Source organism: Girardinichthys multiradiatus, chromosome 20 (assembly GCF_021462225.1).
Source record: "Girardinichthys multiradiatus isolate DD_20200921_A chromosome 20, DD_fGirMul_XY1, whole genome shotgun sequence".
NCBI classification, from domain to species: Eukaryota; Metazoa; Chordata; class Actinopteri; order Cyprinodontiformes; family Goodeidae; genus Girardinichthys; species Girardinichthys multiradiatus.
Genome location: NC_061812.1, coordinates 20,098,945 through 20,124,330, shown reverse-complemented (window position 1 = coordinate 20,124,330; position 25,386 = coordinate 20,098,945). Strand labels below are relative to the sequence as shown.

At 38.8% G+C, this 25,386-nt stretch overlaps 2 protein-coding genes across 3 annotated transcripts; one reads left to right on the top strand and one right to left on the bottom strand.

The window, feature by feature from the left end:
• The first annotated feature begins 4 nt into the window (after window positions 1-4).
• Window positions 5-12,568, top strand: hemk1 (HemK methyltransferase family member 1). The gene is made up of 11 exons (XM_047347344.1): window positions 5-266; window positions 2,902-3,075; window positions 3,174-3,265; window positions 3,348-3,441; window positions 4,078-4,206; window positions 8,320-8,384; window positions 8,516-8,565; window positions 8,659-8,764; window positions 11,250-11,345; window positions 11,606-11,716; window positions 11,827-12,568. Exons 1-11 carry the CDS (start codon window positions 201-203, stop codon window positions 11,888-11,890), a joined length of 1,047 nt encoding a protein of 348 aa, XP_047203300.1. The 5' UTR covers window positions 5-200; the 3' UTR covers window positions 11,891-12,568.
• LOC124856652 (cytokine-inducible SH2-containing protein-like) lies at window positions 12,475-15,257 on the bottom strand. Of its 2 annotated transcripts, none has more exons than XM_047347346.1 (3): window positions 14,967-15,257; window positions 13,731-13,894; window positions 12,475-13,373 (listed from the first exon to the last, which is right to left on the bottom strand). In XM_047347346.1, exons 2-3 carry the CDS (start codon window positions 13,843-13,845, stop codon window positions 12,874-12,876), a joined length of 615 nt encoding a protein of 204 aa, XP_047203302.1. In that variant the 5' UTR covers window positions 13,846-13,894; window positions 14,967-15,257; the 3' UTR covers window positions 12,475-12,873. The 2 variants fall into 2 exon arrangements, with proteins under 2 accessions (XP_047203302.1, XP_047203301.1); XM_047347345.1 differs by lacking the exon at window positions 14,967-15,257 and adding an exon at window positions 14,554-14,960.
• Window positions 15,258-25,386: the final 10,129 nt, after the last annotated feature.

Sequence of the window (25,386 nt, the reverse complement as noted above, 5' to 3'; positions counted from 1 at the left end):
CAGGACGCAAACAAACGTGCTGTTGGTTTTAGTACATACAGTATTTGCATGTTTTATGTTGTGAAGTGAGTTTGAAACTTCTCTTTCAGAGCTATATAATAGGCCTATGTACTGTCGCTTTAAGAGAGGGAGCTAGAACACCTTGACCCCATAGGGGTTGTAGAGGACTAAATTAAGATCTAGAGACTATCTATTTCACCATGTGGTGGAGAAGGACCCTCGGCACAGGTAGACGCTGTTTGGGATGCAGGCGCAATGGGGAAAAGGTAATTATGTGTTGTTTGATGTGTAAACTGCTCAGCAGAACATACTGAGAACACAGTGGATGACAAACGAACTGTCATGTGAACCTGTTGACATGGGCTGGGAATGAGTCTAAAATAAGAGGCACAACAAATCTGCACTTTTTATAGTTTCTGCACCCAAGCAATTCAGGCAGAAAATTATATAAACACACATCATCAGAATCTGCTTCATTGCCAAGTTTTTACATACAAACAAGGAATGCTTTCATTGCTTTCATTTTTACCCTTTGTTGATGTGTAGCTGGTGCCTTTCTGAGTTTAAAGAGACCATATTTGTGCAGAAAATACACAGCAGCAGAAAGCGATAATTATAATGTGAGGAACTACCAGTCATTCGGAAAATGTATGACACCCTATGAAAATCCACGTTTGGACATAGGGATATTTCAAATCCGTTTTAACGTTCCTGGAGAACTCAAGGAATATAAGGCATAAAGAAAAGAACTAAAGAAAATACCTTCTAGAAATATCTTGAAAATGTAATAAAAATATATTTTCTGGTCAGGAATAAATTAGGACACTCGCATATTTATTTCCACTGGCTAAAATCACACATATAAAGTCAAGTGTAGATGATGAAACCATCATTATTCTGCGTTTTGAAGGAGGTTTGTCTTGTTTAAACCTCAGATATTTAGTTTGGTTTGCTCCTGACTGCTGAAGTGAGGGAGAAGACCCTGCAAAAAAACATTTTATCCTAAAATTTATATTTGCATCAATGCAACTGAAATATATGTGTAATGATTGTTAATGTAATGTTTTAGCACATTGTTTGTCATATATACTTATCAGTCATAAGATTATAAGCACCGACAGATGGAACAATCCCAATTCCAATGAAGTTGGGACGTTGTGAAAAGTACAATATAATGATTTGCAAATCCTGTTTGACCTATATGCAACTGAATACTACAGACATATTTAATGTTCAAACTGATAAACTTTATTGTTTGTTTTTTTGCAAATATTCACTCACTTTGAATTTGATGCTTGCAAAACCTTTTAAAAAAGCTGGGACAGTTTACCACCGTGTTACATCACATTTCCTTTTAACTTCAATAAGCGTTTCCAAAACGCTTATTGAGTGTACAACAGAACGATGTAGGTTTTTAAAGCCGTGCCTCCTGAGGGATCGAAGGTCACGGGCATTAAATGTTGGTTCTCGGCCTTTCCATTTACATGTAGAGCTTTCTCCAGATTCTCTGAATCTTTTGATGATATTATGGACTTTAGATGACGAAATCCTTACATTCCATGCAATTGTAAGTTGAGAAAAGATTTCCTAAACTGTTGGACTATTTATTCACACAGTTGTTCACAAAGTGGTGAACCTCACATCGCCCCATCCTTGCTTGTGAACGACTGAGCCTTTCAGGGATGCTTGTTTTATACCCAGTCATGACACTTACCTGTTTCTAGTTAACCCGTTTACCTGTGGAATGATCCAAACAGGTGTTTTTTTTTCAGCAGTCCTTAACTTTCCTAGTCTTTTGTCGCCTCTGTCCCAACTTTTTTGGAATGTGTTGCAAGTATCAGATTCAAAATGAGTAAATATTTGCAACAAAACAATAAAGGTTTTCAGTTTGAACATTAAATATCTTCTTTGTAGTGGATTCAATTGCATATGGATTGAACAGGATTTGCAATTCATTGTACTCTGTTTTTATTTACGTTTTACAGAACGTCCCAACCTTATTGGAATTAGGGTTGTATAAAACAGTTCTTCTGTTAACAAAACAGCATTCTGTTGCACATCTGAACCTCACCCTAAAAACACAATCTGTTCTCTGAAATATGGTATGGCATCATCATGTTGTGGGGACGCTTTTCTTCACCTATAACAGGGAAGCTGGGAAGTTGGTAGGAAAATGAACGGAACTAAGTACAGGAGAATCCTGGAAGGAAATTTTGAGACTGGGGTGTAGGGTCACCTTTTAGGGAGACAACGACCCTAAACATGCAGCCAGAGCTACAGTGGAATGTTTTAGATCAAAACATATTAATGTGTTGGAATGGACCAGTTGAAGTACAGACCTAAATTAAACTGAGAATCTGTTTCAGGAGTTGAAAGTTGATGTTCATGTTTCCATTCACTTCAGAGTCATACTCTAATTTGCATTTGTCTCCCACATGGGGTGATGGTAGCTCAGGTGGTATGGATGGTGGTGTGTTCAGTCCTAGACTTCCTCTGACCACTACAGAAGATCCTTCCTGCCTTCAGCAAATACAACAGCTCTTTGAAGAAACTTGTATATCACTTACAACAATATTTAATTTTCCTGTGGAATTAATAAAGTGTTTTTCATTTAACTGATTTTTAAATGAATCAACAGCAAAAGAAAAACAGCAAAAAAAGTCTGTTTTCAGCTTCATCCAAAGGTTTTCTACCCAACTCATAGTTATTTTATGAAACTGAAATATTTTCCTGTATGCATTCGTAAGTGGACCATCTTGTTAGGTGTGCACTGTGCAGTAGTCATTAATGATGCTAATTCTATTAAATGAGAAACATGCAGCTACACTGAAAATTTTTTTCATAAATTCACAAGAATGAGCTAGTTTGGTAGATGATGTGTCACTATCATAACTCTTATAGGGGATTTGGAGCTTCCACACCAGACCCATATGCAGCGCTCCAGCCTTACCTGCTGGCCGGATCACAGCACTTCAGGCTTTAGATGTTTGGAAAACGCATTTTGAAGAGAAAGGTGTGACAGAGCCCGAGCACTCAAGCCAGTACATCATCGCTCATTTGCTTGGTGCTAAAACAGTGAGTCACCTACCGCAGAACTCATTCAACTATTTCTTATTAAATATTTTTAAGAGCTGCTTTTCGAATGACTGGATCTCCTCCTAATCTTCACCCAGATAGAAAGTGTTGAGCCGCAGAGGTTAACAGAGTTCCTCAGCAAAGAGAAAACTGAACAGGTTTGGCAACTCTGCACCAGACGTCTGTCTAGGTGAGTGCCTACATGCAGTATGTCTTTGTGTAAAATCACATTTGATAGTTATTTGTAGTAAACATCGTACAATGATCCACAGAATGCCGTTGCAGTATATTATCGAGGAGTGGGACTTCAGAGACCTGACGCTAAAAATGAGGCCTCCTGTTTTTATACCCAGGCCTGAAACCGAGGTTAGTAAGGATGAAAAAAAAAAACACAGAATAATGCTGTGTAGTCTTTTATAAAAATATGAACTGGAGCTTTTACATTGACCTAGAAGAGAAACTCACACTCTGGTGATGTTCTTTAGATGCTAAAAGGCAACTTTTGTAACATTACTAATGTGGGTTGTGAAACTTGAGTTTAAATCAAATATGATACAGAGGTTTCTGACTTGCTTTTAAGGATTCATTGCCAGTGTTTAAAGTTTCATCGTGTGTTTCTTTCTTTGAATTTCGATACCAATAACTAAAACTTCAGTTCTGTCCTGATAGAGCTGTTTGAAATGATCTGCCAGGTAAAAACTGCATCAGTGGGTCTGGGGTCATCAAGAGACACTGCGTTGAAGAGCTGTGTGTCATCGGCATAGCTATGAAAATTCCTGCCATGTCTCCCGATTACACCACCAAACTAGCATATAAAACAAAAAGTGTGGGGACTAAGATATATCCTTGTGGAACGCCGCAGTTTAAACCATAAGTTTCCAATGAACAATTTCCTGTATTTACAAAGAAATTTCTATTGCTGGCATATGAGTTGAAGCACAGTACAATTCTAGAAACTTAACTTAAGTCAACTATTTGTTATTTGTTTTTCCTTTAATGCAGGAGTTGGTTGAACTGGTGCTCACAGATCTGCAGAAGGATCCTGGAGCTGCAGAGGCACACCAAACATGCTTGGAAGTTGGTTGTGGTTCTGGTGCCATTTCTCTCAGTCTGCTGAAGAGTCTGCCTCAGGTGAGCTTTGTGGTTACAGTACGAAACAGCTTTTGAGCCTCATAGCAGCCATCATGCATCATGTTGCATGTAATTAATGAAGGCTGTTCGCTGAACATTTAGAATTACATAATCGGTTTGTTCAGGGCCTGTTTTAAATACAGGAACAAGCAATGGATGAATCACCAGAAAATTCAGTAAGGGTGTTCATAGTTCTACAAGAGAAAGGCCTTTTGACTTCTGGGTTTTCATATTACAGTCTTTCCGACCCAGTAATAGCGATGTCTCCATCGGGCTACATTACTTAGATAAAGCAGTTCAAAGGCCAGAGATTGAATTGAAGAAATAATTCTAGAGGGAGCTATGTAGAAGAAACTTTCAGGAATTTATTTAGTCTTTTCAGTGTAACTTCATAGCATAGTTGGCATGCGTGGCTGGAACGTGTTTCCTTGAACACTCCCCGTGGCCTATTAAATACTCTGTCTGTAAACTGATACATGTAGTTAAATATTCAAATGTCAGCACAGGGTTAAAAAGTGAGTGCAACATTTAGTGCCATTTTTTCCAGGAGACAACGGCATTATTCTTGGTCACTCAAGGTTCCTGTTCTTATATGCAAATACAACAGCACTATTTAGCAACAGGAACAAAAGACAGTTGCATTACACAAATAAAACATTTAGAAACTGCTGTGGTAGTGCTACAACAAACCACGTACATGTATATTTTATTATAAAATGAAAGTGAGAATAGATTTGAGGTCTGTCTGTCTGTCTATATACAGGGGTTGTACAATGAAACTAAAACACCTGTCATTTTAGTGTGGGAGGTTTCATGGCTAAATTGGACCAGCCTCGTAGCCAGTCTTCATTGATTGCACATTGCACCAGTAAGAGCAGAGTATGAAGGTTCAATTAGCAGGGTAAAAGCACAATTTTGCTCAAAATATTGAAATGCATACAACATTATGGGTGACATACCAGAGTTCAAAAGAGGACAAATTGTTGGTGCACGTCTTGCTGGCGCATCTGTGACCAAAACAGCAAGTCTTTGTGATGTATCAAGAGTCACGGTATCCAGGGTAATGTCAGCATACCACCAAGAAGGACGAACCACATCCAACAGGATTAACTGTGGACGCAAGAGGAAGCTGTCTGAAAGGGATGTTCGGGTGCTAACCTGGATTGTATCCAAAAAACATAAAACCACGGCTGCCCAAATCACGGCAGAATTAAATGTGCACCTCAACTCTCCTGTTTCCACAAGAACTGTCCATCAGGAGCTCCACAGGGTCAATATACACGGCCGGGCTACTATAGCCAAACCTTTGGTCACTCATGCCAATGCAAAACGTTGGTTTCAATGGTGCAAGGAGCGCAAATCTTGGGCTGTGGATAATGTGAAACATGTATTGTTCTCTGATGTGTCCACCTTTACTGTTTTCCCCACATCCGGGAGAGTTACGGTGTGGAGAAGCCCCAAAGAAGCGTACCACCCAGACTGTTGCATGCCCAGAGTGAAGCATGGGGGTGGATCAGTGATGGTTTGGGCTGCCATATCATGGCATTCCCTTGGCCCAATACTTGTGCTAGATCAGCACTGCCAAGGACTACCGAACCATTCTTGAGGACCATGTGCATCCAATGGTTCAAACATTGTATCCTGAAGGCGGTGCCGTGTATCAGGATGACAATGCACCAATACACACAGCAAGACTGGTGAAAGATTGGTTTGATGAACATGAAAGTGAAGTTGAACATCTCCCATGGCCTGCACAGTAACCAGATCTAAATATTATTGAGCCACTTTGGGGTGTTTTGGAGGAGCGAGTCAGGAAACGTTTTCCTCCACCAGTATCACGTAGTGACCTGGTCACTATCCTGCAAGAAGAATGGCTTAAAATCCCTCTGACCACTGTGCAGGACTTGTATATGTCATTCCCAAGACGAATTGACGCTGTATTGGCCGCAAAAGGAGGCCCTACACCATACTAATAAATTATTGTGGTCTAAAACCAGGTGTTTCAGTTTCATTCTCCAACCCCTGTAGATGTAGCTCTGGCTGCATGTATATAAAAATATATGTATGTGAATGTGGATGTGAATGCTTTATGTTAGGTGATTCATGCAGTGTTGCATCTGTTGAAGTGACCCCTACTGCATACCAAGCAGAAATCTGGAAAACTAGATAAGGAATGGTGCCCTAAAAATATAGATGATTTCTTCATAATCTGAGTGAATAGTTCATTCTCTGAGAAAACCGTTCACAATGTTTACTAATATGAGTTCAGCAGTGGTAAAACTCTCAGGACAGGTTAGGATGCTGTCTTTTTCTTCCTCACATTCCACTTGCTTGTTAAAACCTGCCAGATCAGTTGGGTGTATGCAGGGATGAAAGTGAGCCGGTACGGTCCGGTAGAGTCAGCGCCGGTTCACAGTACCGGGAAGACGGAAGAACGGCTGTCTGTTATGAAGCCGTCATCCAGAACCAGTTACGGCTGCAAAAACTCAGGAGCACACAAAGATCGGATCCGCTACCAATAGTCAGTCTAAAACACGACTTCATCTGTTTATAAATATAGCTTTTTTTCCCTCATTCCAAATAGTTTCTGAACTGTTCTGCTATGATGGAGCCTCAATGCTCTTGCTTTGCGTCTCTCCCCTCGGAGTTCGAGGCTTTTGTGAACGGCCAGCCTTTACAACGAGCACCGCTACGTTTAATGTCTGTCTGCTCGCTGATAAACACCCCAGTTAAAAGCAAAGGGAGAGAAACTAGTTGTGGTTCATGTTATTTTGCTGAATTACAGCAACACAATACAGCCCGAAAACACCGCTTACGACCAGAGATTTCACATACGCTACACGAGAGCGCATGCGCAACGGTTGCCAAGGAAATCGATTTAATGGACGGGGAGATTTTACACAGGTGGTGCACAGACATAAAAAACCGCAGCTTGCATTAAAACAGGACGAACTACAAATCACTTAGCATCTACAGACTTAAAAAAAAAAACTTCGAAAACAACCGAACTGTCATATTTTTTTATTTAAATGAAATCAAAACTTGACCACAATGCAGAGAACAATAACTTCTTTGTTCAAAAGAAAAGACGGAAACTGAAGAAAAGTTATGCATCAGAAAATAGTTTATCATTGTTTCATACATGGAAGTTCTTTAACAATTGGAAAAAAAAAATATATATATATATATATATATATAATTTGAGGGAGGCACCGATGAGAGTATCAATTAACACACACACAAATTATATATATATATGATCAGTGGCAGATGCTGGTCTTTCAAGGAGGGGAAGCTCAATTTCACGATTGCTGATTCGCTCATTTCGCTGTCACTCAAAAAGGGATTCTGCCTCAGACAAATCATCCAATCATCATGCAGAAGCTGAGCATCCGGGCCAGCCGAGGCCAGCCCACTGCACCATAGACCCGCAGAGACGCTGAACGTCCGATGAGCGGGACAAAGCCCAGCATTTTTACTTCGCTATTGAACTCACTGTTTTAATCACTGTGAAGCTGCGGGAATGAGGGAGAGGAAAGCCGCGTCGTTACCAGTGATAAGAAGCTGATTCTGAACACAAGTTGAGCGCATTGTAGCGCATATTTAGTCAATGACATGTACACACAACAGTTTATATTTGATCACTTATTTTTTTGACATTTTAGGGGAAGCTAAGCTTCCCTTGCAGTCTTAGAGCAATCGCCACTGCATGCATATATGCCCCCATTGCCTCCCCAGCCCCCCTTTTAGCTCCGCCCTTAAATACCGGCAAGAGTTTAAAACTACTTTCACCCCTGGGTGTGTGGTTGTGTTGCACAAGTTGTGGTTCACGTTGGTTTTTGCCTGGAGCGGCGACTGCAGACAATTCACTCGTCTCCAGCCTTCCCCACTTTCATTTGTAATACTTGTAGTACTTTTAAGGGAGAAATAAACACATGTTCAAGCACATGCTTATAATAACAATAACAATAGGAAACAAGATTTGTTTCTGTATTTCTATTGTTTTAATATATTGTAAAATGGAAATGTTTCATGCAGAGCAGTAGAGGGAAACTCAATCCCCTCCTGAGAACAGAACATTTTTACTCAGTGTGTTTGTTTCTCCTTCACTAGCTCGAAGCCTTTGCCTGTGATCGAAGCCAGGACGCGGTTGATTTGAGCCGAGAGAATGCGTTGAGGTAAATGCCCCACAGCACACAGAAAACAAACTGTGACTGTCCAAGAGGTTTGAATTTACTCTTTCTATGTTTTTCTATGTCTTTTCAATGTTGTTGTAAGCATCATTGGCTGAGAAGAGTTTCTTGTATAGGTTGGGGCTTCAGGACAGACTAAAGGTTTATCATATGGATGTGATAAAAGGTAAATAAATAAAAAAAACACAGGATATGTTGTGGTTTTATCTAAATATCCTGATTTATACGGTTTTTTTTGTGTTGTGTTTTTTTCTTCTAGATGCAGACAGGATGTTAGGTCTGTTTAGCTCCATTTCAGCTTTGGTCAGTAACCCTCCATACCTGTTTTCAGAGGATATGGCATCACTGGAGCCTGAAATTTTTAGGTGATGAAAAACCTGCAAACAAACCTTTACATGTGAGGGTCTTCAAATGTTTAATAACTGCTTATTCAAGCTGCTCACGTGCTGATTCTTTGTTTAGAAAGGCCTAACTGTATGTAAATTGAGTTTTGTTAGAAAAGAGGTAACTGGAAATTTATCCAGACATACACGAATCAAACAAACTAATTAGTCAAGTTTCATGTTTCTGTTTTCCATTTGCCATTAAATGCCTTGAAATCAGACCAACATGATTCATTTTACATTGAAGTACACGTGCATTAAGATAGATTGGGTGTGTTTTATGGTAGGTAGGCAGGAGAAACATCTAATAACTTTATAAATAGCATGTATGCTAGTGAAGATGTCAACACATCAGATTTAGTTCCCCAGAAGAATTTAATTGTTTTTTATATTAATTTAAGAGCCAAAACTAAGCTGAACACAAACCTGCACCAACCACTGTTGACAGGACAGTTTTTACTATATATTATTTATTAGCAAATTATCTACTCAAATAGTACATTAACAAACATTTCTTGCTTAAAATGTCTGGAAAAGTATGAAATTAGCTGTTTTTATTTTTAGTGCCTGGATAAGGTTGGGAAAAATGTTAGTATGGAAAAATGTTTGAGTTTCTAGACTTGATCCATTTTTTAAAGATAAAACAATCTGCATTTCTGAGAACAAAGTAGATTTTAAATTGACCATTATTTGGATGATACCGTTTATGGTTGAACTTTGATTTGCCACATCGCAGCTTGAGTTAAAGATTGTATCTGATTGGTGTTTTGAGTTTCTGATTCAATGTGTGCATAAATAACAAACAAAAAAAGTTATTTTACATCACTGTTAGAATCTGGACAACTTGAGAGGGTTTTAAATTGGACCTGTGATTTAAACTAGTTCTGGTTCTTTGGTTAAACAATAGGCCTTGAAACTGTGATTGTTTAGTTTTACAAAACTAATAAAGGTGTTCTTGACCTTTGTCACATTCCAACTACAAGCTTCAGCATATTTTATTGGGGTTTTATGTGACAGGCCAACTATTAACCACTACTTGTTGCTGTTACATCTTTACTAACTAATGAAGTAACTTCTAATGTCAGCTGGTTGCAGTATTTTGTGTTTGTTTATCCAATAAATTCCAGATAACATACATTTATAAAAATAGGTAAACATTTTTAGAAAAACAATAAAGTGACCCTTTACTGTGAATTGAAGCCTACCCGTGCTTATCGTTTCATGCTTTGTAAAACGCTACAGATAATGAGACCTGACTGCTTTACGGGTGTATTCAAGGTGAATCAAAACTGCAGTAAATATTAAAAAATAAATTTGAGGTAGAAAAACAAATGGAAATGCAAATATTAGAAATTCACTAGACTGAACACAGTTAAGCTCGGGGCTGTTCTCAGATTTAGATTGAAAATTAGATTCATTCAAGCAAGATGTTTATTTCTGATAGGAAATTAGCCATGCTTTTGAAAAAATGTCACTGCATCAAACCCTTCTCATAATTGCTGAGTTTTGCATGTTTCCTCTGGTATACGGACGATTCATCTTTGGTGATGAGCTCCAAGGCTTTGAGATCGGAAGGCCTCCTTGCCATCACCCTAATTCAGTGGTGTCCAAACTTTTCGCACCTCAAGCTAAAATCGCCGATTAAAAGTCACAGCGACCATTTTATTTCCCCAATTAAAATCACAAAATAATTTCATTCTGAAATCTTTTCCTTTTTAAACTTGCAATATTTAAATGAAACAAAGTAAAAAAGAACCAATTATTTCAGGCCCAAAAAAGGGTCTCAGAGGTTGACTTGATAAAGTTGTCAATTTTCCTAATCTTTTGAGTTGGATTTTTCTATTTTGTTGGTCTAGAAAATGTTTTAGTCTACAAAAATGAAAACTTTTTTCTAAAAACTTTGCTGTAGTTGAACAAGTTTAATGAATCAGCCCAAGTCTGTTTGAGTAGAAAGTCGTTGGATGTTTGTGACCCGACCTACTATGATGTTAAAATGAAATTTAAAAAACATAGCTAATAAAAGAAATGTACCTTGTGTTGCATCCAACATTTTTCATTTAAGAAGATATTGTTATAAACAATCTGTGGAGGGAGCTTAAAATTATCTTAAACTCCCTCCACAGATTCTTTATGAGATTGAAGTCGGTACTGGTTCACTCCAAAATGTTAATATTACTTCTAGTCTGAAGAAACAGGTTGGTAAAATGAAAAGATTACTTTAAACCTAAATCTGCCAGGGGTATGAATAATGTTTGGCTTACATGTATGTGCCAAATATTGTTTTTATGTTGTTGTTTTTTTTTTTGTGATCTTGCATGCAAGGATTTAATCTTTTCGCATTTGGTACAATGATAAAGTCAGATTCTGAATAAAAGCAAAAGGTGCATAATTAAATTGTTTAAATGCAACAAATAGAGTTCGTGTATTGCATCGTCTTTATTTTATTTTACTCTGTTCTGATGTCCAGGTTTGAGGACTATGCTGCGTTAGATGGAGGTGAAGATGGACTAAATGTGATTAGACAGATTCTAACTCTGGCTCCAGGCTTTCTGTCAAACCGTGGGTAAGGCAGCCCATTGTATCTACACACACAAACACACACACACACCTGGGTTTAATTCCTAATGGCACCTTGTTGCAGAAACGGTGCTCTCTGCAAAACACACGTATCATGTTGCGTGTTTAACGAGCTTTTTGCAAGGCTTCCCGTGAATACAGTTCCAGGCATATGAGGCCTCTTCTCAAGGTTACCTCCTGTAATCCTGTTGTGTTAATTTGATTTCAAGCCTTTTTCATGTTGTTCCTCCCTTTTATAAACAACAGCCGTGTTTACTTGGAGGTGGATCCCAGACACCCCCCGCTCATAAGGCAGTGGGTGGAGGAGAACGTGGAGGAGCTGCGGTACATGGAAACACGACACGACGTGAGCAGCAGGTCAGTGAAAACCCTAATTCAGCCTATTTTAGCTTAAATAAAAGCACACACTGTAAATTCTGTTATCAATATCTTTATATCTGATTTTTTTTGTTTGTTTCGCTTCTTAGGCCACGATTCTGCATCCTCCAGAAAGAGGAGTCACATAAGGACCCCAAGGTGAATCAGGATTGAGAAACCCAGATCCTATTACGCTGGCTTTAGCTTAGGTCACCACAGCCTCTGCTCGCCTCCCCCCACCTGATTCCATCTCCTCAAAATTAGCAATTTTGCACAAATAGTTTCCATATCAGGGCTGCACTTTTAACCCCTTGACAGTTGGCAATCATGCCCCATCTCACAATAAAAAAGGCGTGTGCAACAGCACACAAGCAGGCTCAGAGCAGAAGGTAATTACCGAAGCTTTTCTTAGAATGCTCCCTCTCAGAATATGTTTCACTCCTCCCAGGAAGCATTCAGTAGTTCTGTGAATCTGCTGATGAACAGTCCTCCCCTTTCGCTCGCCCACCCCGCTGACTCAGATGCTGGCCATATGCATTGTTGAGCAAAAGCACACAATGCCGCCCTCGCTTCTCGAGCACAATCTGCTTCTCTCCCCCGCTTCAAAGGCCGCAAAAGAAAGCCTTAGTGTTTCTAAGGTGATTTCTGGGTGAAAATATTTCACAAGAAGTGTCACAAGAGCAGTCAGCATGTGATTGTTAGTGGCGATGAGTTGTTGTCTTAACCCTCTGAATAATCACTGTATTTTAAGGAGCACAGAAGATGTAAGTTCTGCTTTTAATAGAAAAAAATTTACACATGTAAAAAGTACAAAAATGCTTTGCTGACAAAAATAAAATGGCATAAAAGATGTCTCAGTGAAATCTGTGTTATTTCTTACAAACAGTATGTACATCCAGAAGCAGTGACAAAGTCCACATCCATATTAAAGGAGATCACAGCACTGTCCTTTTGTGGGGTGCTTTGCCCCCACCCGACAAGCTCAGTCCTTGAAGGGTTTAAGTCTGAAACCAGACGTGTCTGTCTTCACTGAATTTAGTCCGAAATATTTCTCACTGGCCTCCACAGGCACAAATGACCTGTTTGAATGTCTTTTTCTTTCTTTTGAATAAACAGGTTTTTGTTTTTTTTACAAGCAGCCCCCTCTCCATTCCTCCTCATACCTTGAAGGGATAGTCCTGCAAGTAACGCAACAGAGGTTTGGGGAGTGGCAGCTGCTCAGCGCAGTCTGTGTTTCTGTTAATGACAAGACGAGTGAGGTGCTGCAAAGAGGGGAGGCTCTCAGGTTTGTACACAGCTCGCCTAAGTTTCAGTACCACGGACGTCTCCTGAGCGGAGAGCTCAGAAGGTTTTGCCGGGGCCGCCTGCTCCTCCACCTTCTTCTCCTCGGCTTTCCTCTCTGCCCCCATGTAGTGCTGCACCAAACTGGGCACGTTGGGGAAGGACGAGAGACTGGCCCGGGCCCCGGAGCTAGAGTCCAGGAGAAACTGGGCGCCACTGTACTGGATCCGTATGCTTGTGGGTCCTCGCACAGTCCTGACAGATAGGGTCAGCATGTACAAAGGGTGACTGCTGTCTCGTACCAAGAAGGCTCCCTCTGCGGCTTCCTGAAGGGCAGCGTGGGCCTGTGCTGCAGTTATAGCTCCCCAGTACCATCCTGCAGCACACACATATATCCCAAATGTTAGTTCTGCTCTGATCAAATCTAAAAAAACAGGAAGAAAATCTACCAAAGAGTGCTGCCTATAAAAAAAATAAATCTTATGTGGTAGCAATGACAATCTCACTGATTTTGCACCTGTATTTACTACACAGCAAGATAGGACTTTAATAAATGCACAAACAAAACAAGAGAATCCCTAGGCATAAACATGAAACAGACTTTTCCTGTATATATCATTAACTTGAACACACCACACAGCACCTCACAATACGATAAAAAAAAAAAAACTATAGCCCACAAAAAAATTTATCTGTCAACTGAAAAAGATGCTGCAGATATAGAACATTTTACCTGAATTTTCTAGATGGCAAAAGTTGTTGGCAATCGCCCGTAGGTCCTTGGTGGGGTCCCATTTTGGAGGTGCACTCTGAAAGCATGGGGCAGGGTTTGCTGTTCCCTCCCGCATGCCCCACGGGGCTTGAGTGGATGGAGCACCAGGGAGAAGAGTCCTGGGACTGGGGAAAAAAACATGGAAAAATTATTATACCTGGCATGGACAAATCCCATTACAAATGAACAAAGCGTTACACTTCCAGGTTTTCATTAAAGAGCACAGTTCTTCCATTTTGAATTTTTGTTCCCTGATCATTTTGGTGTTATGTTGCTATGAGGTAGGAAAGAAAGATTTAAACGAGCATATTTGTATCAATGAGGAGGTATGTTCTCTTTAGCTAATTTGCTCTAGACATTTAACGTTGAAGGGAAATACAGTTAATACTATTATTAAATATATTCAGTTTGTTTTGTGATCCTTTTTGTAATATAGTGGCAGAAGTGACACTTTTGCTGTTATGGCACGTTTTTGTATAGATAGATAAAGTACAGTAGTTAAAAAGGACTATATATATATATATATATATATATATATATATATATATATGAAGCGCCATGTGAATTTTACTATTACATATTTACACTAAAGTCCATCTACTTATAGTATTTTTTCAAGTAAGTCGCTTTGGTGAATTTATTTGTTTTAATTGTGCCTTTTTAAATAAACTTCACATTCAGATTAGACCGAAAATGTTTTAGCGCGGACAAACACACTGGAGACACTTTCTCTCCAGATATGCGCACTGGCGTCAAAACAGAACACAAAGAAAAGTCTACTCACCCTCGTTCACAAAGAATCATGCTATAAAATCCTCTGGGATAAAAATCCGATTTGGTTTTTCCTCGTCAGAAAATAAACGCAATCATAAAAGACGCGCTTTGTCTTTTTGGGGCAGCCGTTTTTCTAAAAAACAAAACAAAAAGAAAAAACAAATCAAACCTGTAGTATCGGTTTTGCATGGAAAGGTCGGCAGGGAGCGACACGACGAACGCGAAGCCGAACAAGATATGTTGCTGTCATTAACGTGAAAAAAGCCACTTCTCAGTGGAAAGAGGAGCAGATTTAATAAATACTACCGACATTCGCCCAAAAAGGTTAGTACTGCAGCAGCAGCGGTTCAGAGTGCTCTGTCGCCAGAATGGGATTCAAATGTGTGAAGGACAGAGAGTAAAGGCTTGGCTTTTAAAATTTACCGTTTCCTAGAAGTCGATTCTAAGAACTCCTCACAGCACTGGCGGTTCTGACGTCACAGCGCCCGCACAGCCTGCCGCCTCCGTCGCTGCCGCTTTCATCGCTCCAGCCGCCGCGTACGCGTCACGACGCGCTCTACAGCAGCAGCTTCTATGAGGGACATTCGGTTCGTCCGCGCGGGATTTTTTTTTCTGGAACGTGCCCTCCTCCCGCAGCCTCACGCGGCTCTGCTCTCTGCCCGGCTTCGCTGGAAACGGCGCGCGGTCGCTCCCAGGAAGCGCGCGGCAGCTTCTGCCTACTGGCTTTCCAGGAATATTTGCAGGGTCTGGCTCCGCCCCGCCGGGCGGCCCTGACAGAGCCCTTATTCTGGGAATTCACCGCCTCGACATTAAAGATAATAGGAATGCGCACAGGCTATTTCCAGTTATATAGATTTCCCTCGATCCTGTTTGGAAAAATACGACTGGAGCATTTCGTGGAGCTTCAGAGCAATTGCATTCGCAAAAACAGGTTGTTGTTGTAACAATAGTCTGAAAAACGGCCTAAAGTCTAGTGTTAGGCCCGAGAAATTTTTATTTCAGCTGTTATATGTGCCACTTTGTGGTTTTTGTTGGATTATGGTTTCATGTATTAACACGTGTGGTCCATTCCTGGAATGATTTAGCACTACTTGAAGTGGCACTTTTGCTCGTTTTATCTCTCCTGGCATTTCCTTCCGAGGTAATCTAGGGTAGCCATGCCTTGGGCTGATTATTTAGTGTTCTACATTTGGTATCCACTATATTTTACACTATATCAAGCTAAATAAGCCACCCTTAGATCTGTTCTGGTTGGTTTTATTCCATGGCATGTTGATTTAGTACTCTACAGAAGATATTTATCATATCTACTGTATATTTTACTGGGCAAATACTCAACAAGACCCAAATAGAACTGTTCAGGATGGGGTTTTTTTTCTGGATTTTTCTCTTTATTGTTTTGAATCCAAGGCTTTTTCTATTGGGATCAAAATAGATATTGAGATTAGACATACTAAACCCTCTCTTGCAGGTGTAAATGTAATATAGTAGATTGAAGCTGTGTCTAGAAACATGCAACATTAGAATCAGTCATATTCACAAAAAAGTCTCCTGACCCCAGTGAGTGGAATCTTCATCCCCTTCCCAGGAATTTTTGAATGAGCGTATTTCTAAGAAGTCTTGTGGACTTTATCTGTCTCTACTGGATGTCGCTGAGCAAATATTTTTTGTGGCTCACAAAGGAAAAAGAACATTAACATCTGGGGATAATGTACTAACCTCCAGAAAACATTATTATTTTGAGGGATGTATCGAGGTTGACTTTCAGTCTGCTCCACATAAACAGCATTTGCTAAAATCATGGATTTTATTCTGATTACATCAGCTTAATGTCATTTTTTTGAGTGAGTACTCTTAAACAAATAGTTGTACTCTCAGAACAATGATAGCATCAAAGCATGAGATGAGAGGACAGAGTGCCTCTGCACTTTAGGTTCAGTCAGGACATTTTGGGAGTGTTTTATCTGCATGTTTGCATTGAGCTCCTGCATGCGATCAGTCTTTTTTTCATTATTAAAACTAGTTTCTAGAAAGTCAGCAGGCAGAAAAAAAAAGCCCAGAAAATGTTCCTGCGTCTTAAGTTGTCTTCCTGTTCACGAAAGTATTTAATGTGCGTTTCCTGGAAGACGGAAAGAATCTGGCTCCAGCTATATAAATGTTAACATCTGCAGGTTTTATTGTCTTCTAACTTGAATCATGTTAAATCAGCAGGTAATGGTTATTTACTAATCATTTCTGCTTCAGTTTAGACGTGAAGGAAACTGCATTGCTCATGCCTTGTGTAAAAATGCATGGATAAAGGTCTGTGATTGTTTTTTTTAGCTATAAAATATATTCAGTTGCTCCAGATTCGCAGGATATTCTCCAATATTATATTTGAATTAATATTTATTCTCCTTCTGTAAAAGTGGGTCCCAAAAAAATGTATAATATCCAAAACTCAGTTTCTTACAAAATTTGAGAATTGCATAAGACAAATAAAAAAAATTATAAATGTTGGCATAATGTAAGCAGCAAAGGGTCACTGTTTAATAAAGCTGCCCTGTTCAAAAGCAAATTAATAGAAAGCTGTGTCTTCCACACAGCTTTCATGCAATGGGGGAAACTGCAACCTTGAGAGGATTGTGAAACCCATTGATTTTGAGTGTAAAACATAAATAAATTACGAGGTTAACTATTTTAACTATTAACTATTTAACTATTTTAACTAAATTGCTCAGATTAACTACTTTTTCAATATTCAGGGGTATTAAGATGGACTTGGTGTATTAGAGCATTCTTGCACACAAATGAGCTAATTGTTTATGTGAAAAAACTGAGTTTGATTTACTCTGGTACATCCTAAAGTAGAAAAAAGCTAAAGGGTATATAGTTTTTTTTTTTTTTTTCTAACTTGTCCACTCTGAGAAAACGAGTAAATTCAGGCAATTAGGCTTTTTCAGGCATCATAACAAGATTACAAACCTGTTTTACGGATCTTCTTCAAACATGGTTTCTAAAATATTTTGGGAAAATAAAAATAATCATAATTTGCCTGTATTTTGACTGCTATTTTAGACCTGTATATTATTAAAGATATCTATTTTTGATTACACAATAAGTACCTTATAACTACTACATTATTCCAACAATTTAAGCTTTAGATGAAACATCAAGCTTTACACTTATTGCACAAAATTTGAGATGTCTTTAATAACTTATTAGAACATTTTCAACACTTTCCCAAAGTTTCCTCCTCTGTTTTGTACACAAGACAGTTTCTACAAATTCTGACCATGACGGAGTTGCTATTATCCACTTGGCACCACTACAGTTGTTGGTTGGTAATCGCAAAGCAATGCTACACAAAACCCAAGGCCGCACTTGCTTGCTCTTGAGTTGAATACATCTAACTTTTCTTGTGTAAACACCCTCCCTTTACCCAGAACTTACTGAGAACCGGGTGCTTTTGGGTCACAGTGAATACCAGTTGTCCTCCCTCAGTGTTAAATAAGAAAAAAAACTCAAGGAAATTCTGAGAAAACTGCTCCGTACTCGGAATGTGCAGCAGAAATCCATCCTTTGTGAGTTAAAAGAGAAAACCTTGTTCGTCAGCAGACTTTTAATCAAAGAGGATTGGCCTGGATTTAACTGCTTAAGTGGGGCTTTTAGCAGCTTGACCAAGCGTTTGTTTCTCATTTTCAGCTAATTGTGATTGATTTAATTCACAGAATATGCGTGTTGTGACTATGAATCTGAAAATATTACTTAATATTTAATATTAATAATTTCATATTTTATCAAATAATATTTTGGTCTGTTAAGGGTTGTCCTGTGAATACCAGCCTAGTAAGGCGGTGGTGTTTAGGACAAAATCAAAAGGGTGAGCCAAGCTCTGACGTTATTGAACAGCATAAACTCTGCACATATGGAATGAATTCACACAATTTCTTAAAATACAAGAATTTATTAACAAAAATAAGTCAACTCAAAGTCAAACATATTTCAATCAACAAACTCTTTACTATGCTAAAACAATCCAACTAAACTACCAAGCAGAATTAAAGAATAACGAAGACTAATGGGCTATGTACAATATAAACAAGTTGATTAAAGATGATTGGAAATCATGACAAAAAGAGTGATGCAACATTACCATGCAATGTTTATGTTTGAGAACCAAGGATTATCTTGAAGAATCTGGAAATGAAGTTAAGTTAGTCTTGGAACCAACTTAGGAAATAATCAGCAACATTTAGACAACCATTCACAATGCAAAATAAAATAAAATATTATTTTATTTTAACATATTATTTTAATAAAATAATGTTTTAAATAATGATCTGCTGAATAAAACCAACCTTCTGGATGACTAATTCTCAACTGTGTCTCCTTAGCTGCCTTTATTTATTAAAATATTTAAAGAAATATTATTAAGGGAATATTTTGGAAAAGAGCCAAATCTTTCTGGAGAAATGGGGCTTAGTGGTGTTTCATTAGCTGTTAGCAGTTAAAGCTAACAAAAGAAGCTGATAGCTTAGCACCAGAATCAAACACACACCTTTAAAATACCGTTAATAAAAGGGTTAAAATGCATAAGGGCGGACAGCGCGTTATGATCAATCTTCTTTGTTTAAAATCACCCTTTAAATAAAATTTGTCTTAACTTTAAAAACACACAAACACAGAGCACAAAACTGAGCACGTGTGCTGCAGATAACCTGCTAGCACCAAGATAGCTGAGTTCAACACAAACAAAACTAAACTTCATAAAATGAAAAACGTTCAGATCATAAATCTTTCTCTATCACTCTGCCCAAACCCTGACCTCGTATGAACGTGTTGAGGAGTTGTCCGGGCGACGACGAAGTTTGAAGAAAGCTCTGTGAACAAAGGGTTAGTTTCCAGCTAACCTCTGGAGCAGTGGCTGGGTGGCCCGTTCTGTCCGCTGACCACACTTCACGTTACCACGGTGATGTGGCTACTGTTGTCCTTTCAGACTGGGAAAACCGCTCCACTCTGCTTCGTAGAGACAGCATCTCTACTGGGGACTTCTCTGGAGTACAGTTTGCTTCTGCAGGCCTCAGAGAGAAAGTCAAGCCAGGCTTGTACCTTAATTCCCGTTCATGAATGAATCTACCAGATACACACACAGTTATTCATTTGTACTTATCTTAGTGTATATGATCGATGATCGAATGACACTCTCGGATCCAGTGATCCAGACAGTTTAAATATTTGTTTTCTACTAAAGCTATAATTGTAGGAGCTCTGGGTGTCTGTTATTCACAATATTAACCTATTTTTATATCTCACATTCAGGAATAGATTAGTTAATCACTTTCTGAGTAAATATCATTAACACTCGACTCATTTTCCAAGTATGTTCAAGGTTTCTAAGCCACCACCATCATCAGATCTACATCTTAGCTTTTTGTTTTTACTGTTTTTGGCTTTTGTTTTCTTTTTGTCGATTTTTTTTTTGTAGGTGCTTGTGTCTTGTTCATGTTTGTTTTATTTTATCGACCTTTACAGCATTTTGGTCACTTTAGGGGTGTAAAGTGCTCTATAAATAAAGGTTGGTTGATTGATGATTGACTGATTAACTGAATGGTTTAATGTAAGAATGCTTGTAAAACCATTGGCATTGTTTACATCTGTTGTTTGAACAACAGAACATGAGCATGGAATAAAACATGCATTTTTTACAGAACCGTGCAAAAGTTTTAGACCACCTTGTGGTATATTGTCGCCAAAGTGGCTGAAGAAGGGCAGCAGGCTGATGTTCTCCAGTGTAGCAGGTGGTTTATTTACAAAAAGAGCAACCACAAATATGTACAAAAATGACTTAAACTTGAAAGTGGCAAAATAAACATAACTACACTCAAACCAACTAAAAATTAACGTCACGTGCACACAGTTACACTGACCTGGTCCTCCCTCCTTAACTTCTTTCCTGATCTGCTTAAATACCTTCATGCCCTTCCAAACACAATTAACTGAAATGGAATCTTCCATCTTACAGGAATATTCCAACATGAGAATTAATGTCAAATCACTGAAGCTACTTCTATCTAGCAACAACCCTGTGTTTACGGTTTAACAATTATATCCTAACTCTAACACTTCAAAACTAATAAACAAAACCCCAAAGTTAACTTAACACTTTAACAGTTTCTTCTCCCCTCTTCACCTGGTACCTCCTGTGACATCACTTCCCTGAAACCTCCAAATACAGGAGGTTAGGCCGCACCTCCTCCTTTAGTTCCTTGAACACAGGTAAGTGGTAAAATCACTAGCTGGAACTAGGCAAATGGAGTTCATCCATTTTACCACACACTTGTTTTCTTTACCTTTTGTTTACATAGATCCGGATTTTTTGGGGGTCATTATAATTCAATTTCTTTGCAGATTTTTTGAAAGTCATTCTATGTTTTTCTTTGGACTTTGACTGATTTTTCAGTTGCTTTCAGTGTTTGTAACACATCATAACACCATACCCTGCCGTGTGGTCTTACAAAAACGAGTAAAGTGGTAGAATGGTGGCCAAGAAGATATGTAAGAACTAAAAACTATCGTCTTTATTCTGCTGGATGGTTAAAGGTATTGAGTCCTTTGGAGCCGTTAAGCATTGCTGTGCATTTAGCTCCATCATTTGTTAAAAAAAACTGACCTGTCATTTGACCTATTAAAGAAAAGCACAACATGATGCTGCCACTACCATGTTTCACCATGAACATGGTGTGTTTAGGATGTTGTGCAATGTTTGTTTTCTCCCACACTTAGCATTTTGCATGTAGGCTAAGAAGCTGAATAATGGTCTCATCAGAGCAGAGAGATCTGTCCAACATTTTTGCTTTCTCTGCTACATGACTTGTGGCAATTTGGAAAGAACCTATCTAACGACTGTCTTTCAACAATCCCGCCACTCTTCTACTGCGACCATGTTTCAGAAATGTAACCAATATCTGTCCTGTCTACACGTGCTCCCACCAGAGCAGTAGATCTCTCTGGAGTTACCATGGGTGCTCTGGCTGCTCCTGTGAATAATGTTCTCCTTGCCTGGCCTGTCAGTTTAGGTGGACAGCCATTTCTTGGTAGATTTGAAGTAGTGCAGTAGTCTTTCGATATTTAGATGATGGATTAAAAGGTGCTCTGTGAGATGTTTAGAACTTCGGATATTTTTTTTAAAACCAAACCTTGATTTAAACTTCTCCACAGTTTTATACCTGACCTGCTCGATGTGTTCCTTGGTCTTCTCAAGATGATGCTTGTTAACTAATATCCTCTAACAATCCCCGGAGACCTTCACAGAGCAGCTGGATTTATATTAAAAGTAAAGTACACGCGTGGACAAATGAGGTGACTTCTGATGGCAGCTGGTTGACCTGAATTTTATTTAGGAATTTGAGAGTAAAGCGAAAGGAATACAATGTGTCCTTCAGGTTCAACATTTGTATTTGCATCTCTTTCGTTCCACTTCACAGTCATGCACTACTTTGTGTTGTAAAATCCTAATAAAACACACCCGTTTTTGGTTGTAATATGACAACATGCGAAAAGGGCTTAAATTCTAAACATTCAGTTTAAAAATAGGGTGTTGCAAAATTTTCCACTGTATGCTGACATCAACGCTGGGTCATCTGTTGAGTTTCGCAACCTTTTTTTGTCTGAAGGAAGCCAAAGTTAAGAGGCTTAACAGACACACAAACAAACAAAATAACATTAGCCTGAAAATGGCCAGTCACTGGAAAGAATGTGCGTTAGAAAAGGAGCCAGTAAGACTTGCAACCCTGACCTTTCTGCACCATGATCTGTTTAATAATATCAGGTACTGTAATGGAAAAAACTACAAATGTCCTTCCATCCTCGAGGATCACTGCTTTTATACGCTTCAGGGTTTTTTTCACTTAGTCGTTGACAGACTGGAGAGTTTCTGCAAATCCTTGCTCCTCAAAGACTTAGCCGTGATAACAACCAGTGGACATCACCTTTTTAAAATGATGTCATTTGTTTTAAAGGTAAATTTCCCCTATTCCAACTTTCCTGTTCAATCACCCCTTGTTTAAGGGGGTAAACTATGACTCATAGGGCAGATGGATCGCCTTTCAGCGTAAAAAGGCACTGAACCCAGAGCTGCCGCCACATACACTCTCCATTCATTAAGTTTAACTTGCAATTAAATAAATACTTTTTTTATAACTTCAGAGACAAAATCTTTTATTATTTAATACATTGTTATCCTGAAATGTGGGGAAAATACTCTTTCCAGTACCTCACATAATATAACTCATTCAGGTCTTCTGCAACAACATAAAAATCCATTTAGGTATTGAAAAATAAATTCCCAGCTGTTCACATCTGCAACAGCACAATTCTGTCTCAATGGTGTGATGCTCTGCAAAATGTAGCCTTAAAAACAGATTATTTACACAAATCTTACACATAGTTGGCAGCTAATCAAACGTTAATATTTTTGTTGTTTTTTTAAAAAGATTTTGATAAAGTGAAAACATGGAGTGTGGGGTGCCTTTTCATTCAGACCCTCTGAATGAGTGTGTTGTTGAACTACCTTTCACTGCAATCACAGCTGCAAGTCTGTTAGTCACCAGCCCTTCTGTAGACTGAACTCGTTGCCCATTCTTCTTTGCAAAGCTCAGTCAGACTGGCTGGAGAGTATCTGAACATTAATTTTTCAGTGTTACCACAGATTTCTAATTGGATTGTGGTCTGGACTTTGACTGGGCCATCCTAACACATGAATATGCTCTAATCTAAACCATTCTGTTGTAGCTTTTGCTGTAAGCTTGGGGTTGTCCTACTGGAACGTGAAACTCCGCCCCAGTCTAAAATCTTTTCACCTTCTAATAGGTTTTGCCCTGTTTTTAGCTTCATCCATCTTCATGTTAACTCTACCCGGCTTCTATGTCCTTACCGATGAAAAAGATTCCCACAGCATGATGTTGCCACCACTGTGTTTCACCATCAGGATCTAGTGTTCGGTGTTACTTTTACTGCTACACACAGCATTTTGCATGTGGGGCAAAAAATTCAGTTTTGTTCTGCTGACCAAAGTACCTTCTTTCTTAAAGGCATATTTGTTGAGGTGAGATTCTTCCTGAGTTGTGGATCTCAGCAACTCCTCCAGAGAAACCACGGGCATCTTGGCTGCTTCGTGTATAATTCTCTACTTGCTCTCCAGTTTGCAGCCAGTGGGCAGCTATGTCTTGGAAGGTTAGCAGTTATGCTGCAGTATTTCCATTTTTAGATGATGGATTAAATAGTGGTCTGTGAGATGTTTGAAACCAATGATAAAGTTTTATAATCTAAACCTTTAATTCCAAATAAAATAAAGTTTGGCAAAATGTAAAACTAGTTCAAATGGTATGAAAACTTTTGCAAGGCACTGCATGTGCTTTACCCTTTTATTTATGACACAGTTTGTCTATCTGAATAGTTTTCTAGTGCTCAGCTGCTGAAATCCTGTTTATCACAGGTTTTGTTACATAGTGCAACAAATTCAGTATTTGGTGTGGACTGCAGGACATCTGATTTTCTTTTATTTACTGCACAACCAAATGTGCAGCATGTGGTGTTTCATTGTCTGAAATAAAACAGGCCTTCCTGGAAAACCTATCAGGTCTGAATGGTAGTATTATTGTTGCCCAGGGTCTTACTTATATTATGCTTTGGATGCATCATCGGTCAGTATCCAAGTTGAAAAAGGATTTCTCATGCGCCCTCATGCCCTGTCAGATGCTGGCTTTCAAATTTTGTGTGGGTAGATAGTCACGCATCTCTAGAGCTTAGAGAGTTAAATTCAGGCTTTCCAGGAAGACTATAAAGTTTTTATGTGACAGACCTAGGAATAGTTTACAAAAATGGTTTTCAAAGTTGTCCTGACCTCATGATGTGCTTTGAACTGCAGACATTTCTGATTTATTATTAGCATTCTTAGCATTCAGACATTGTTTTTGTTTCCACACCAGTGTACAGAGAAAATCCTTGGATTCTCTGAACCTTTTGGCATCTCCAATTTCTTTGGCAATTCGACACCTTGTACAGAGTGAACCCATCTCAATTTTCAGCCTCTTTAGATGCTCTGTATGTACTCAGTGACCCTACTTCAAATCCTTAAAAGGTCATTTTGTCTTGTCTCCACCACCACATCTAGTCTTTTTTTGCTTTTTGATAATAGAGTTTAACATTATTGCATTCCAATATAAACAATTTAATGTTTTTGGAAATGTAATTATAACATTTCTTAGACTTAAAGATTAATTCCATGAGGTGATTATAAATTAGCTGCTCAGCAAGCAGCCAAAACCAAATGACAAATCTTCTAAGAACAAGTGACCACTTCATTCTGTAACATGACCAAGACACTGAATTACTTGCAGTCAAGGAGATTAATCTTGATCAAGAAATCTAAGCTTAATGTGTAAGAGTTTCAAGTGTGACATTTATGTGCTTTAAAAATGCCAAAATGACAGAAGAATGTTTGCAGCGTCCAAACAAGCTGATCTAGATGCAGATGTTTTCATTCCTAAAATCAGCAGAAATCAGTCTTGTTGCTGAGTGTCTTAATTTGATAGGACTGCAGATTTTTACTCAGACTTCCAGCTGAAATTATGATCATTGAATCCAGTCTGAATGTCATATTAGTTTTGGGCTCTAAGTCGTGCATTTGAAGAGTTCTATTTCTAGATTACACAAAAAACAACACTCAGGGGCACGTTTATGCATTACATGCCTATATCCTCACTAATAATTGAATAAATGTCCCTTAGCAAGCTGTAGAGAAACCACGTCCATTTTGTAACCATCAACGCGGTCCTGCCATAATTCTGCTTGGATTTTTGAC

What these genes read in the sequence shown, in the direction of transcription:
- hemk1 (XM_047347344.1), top strand. Translation starts at nt 201, where the DNA reads ATGTGGTGGAGAAGGACCCTCGGCACAGGTAGACGCTGTTTGGGATGC. An exon ending in TGCTGAAGAGTCTGCCTCAG is followed by an intron (nt 4,207 to 8,319) that starts GTGAGCTTTGTG and finishes CTCCTTCACTAG; the next exon opens with CTCGAAGCCTTTGCCTGTGA. An exon ending in CGACACGACGTGAGCAGCAG is followed by an intron (nt 11,717 to 11,826) that starts GTCAGTGAAAAC and finishes TTCGCTTCTTAG; the next exon opens with GCCACGATTCTGCATCCTCC.
- LOC124856652 (XM_047347345.1), bottom strand. Translation starts at nt 14,573, where the DNA reads ATGATTCTTTGTGAACGAGG. An exon ending in ATGATTCTTTGTGAACGAGG is followed by an intron (nt 13,895 to 14,553) that starts GTGAGTAGACTT and finishes TTTTTTCCCCAG; the next exon opens with TCCCAGGACTCTTCTCCCTG. An exon ending in TTGCCATCTAGAAAATTCAG is followed by an intron (nt 13,374 to 13,730) that starts GTAAAATGTTCT and finishes TGTGTGCTGCAG; the next exon opens with GATGGTACTGGGGAGCTATA.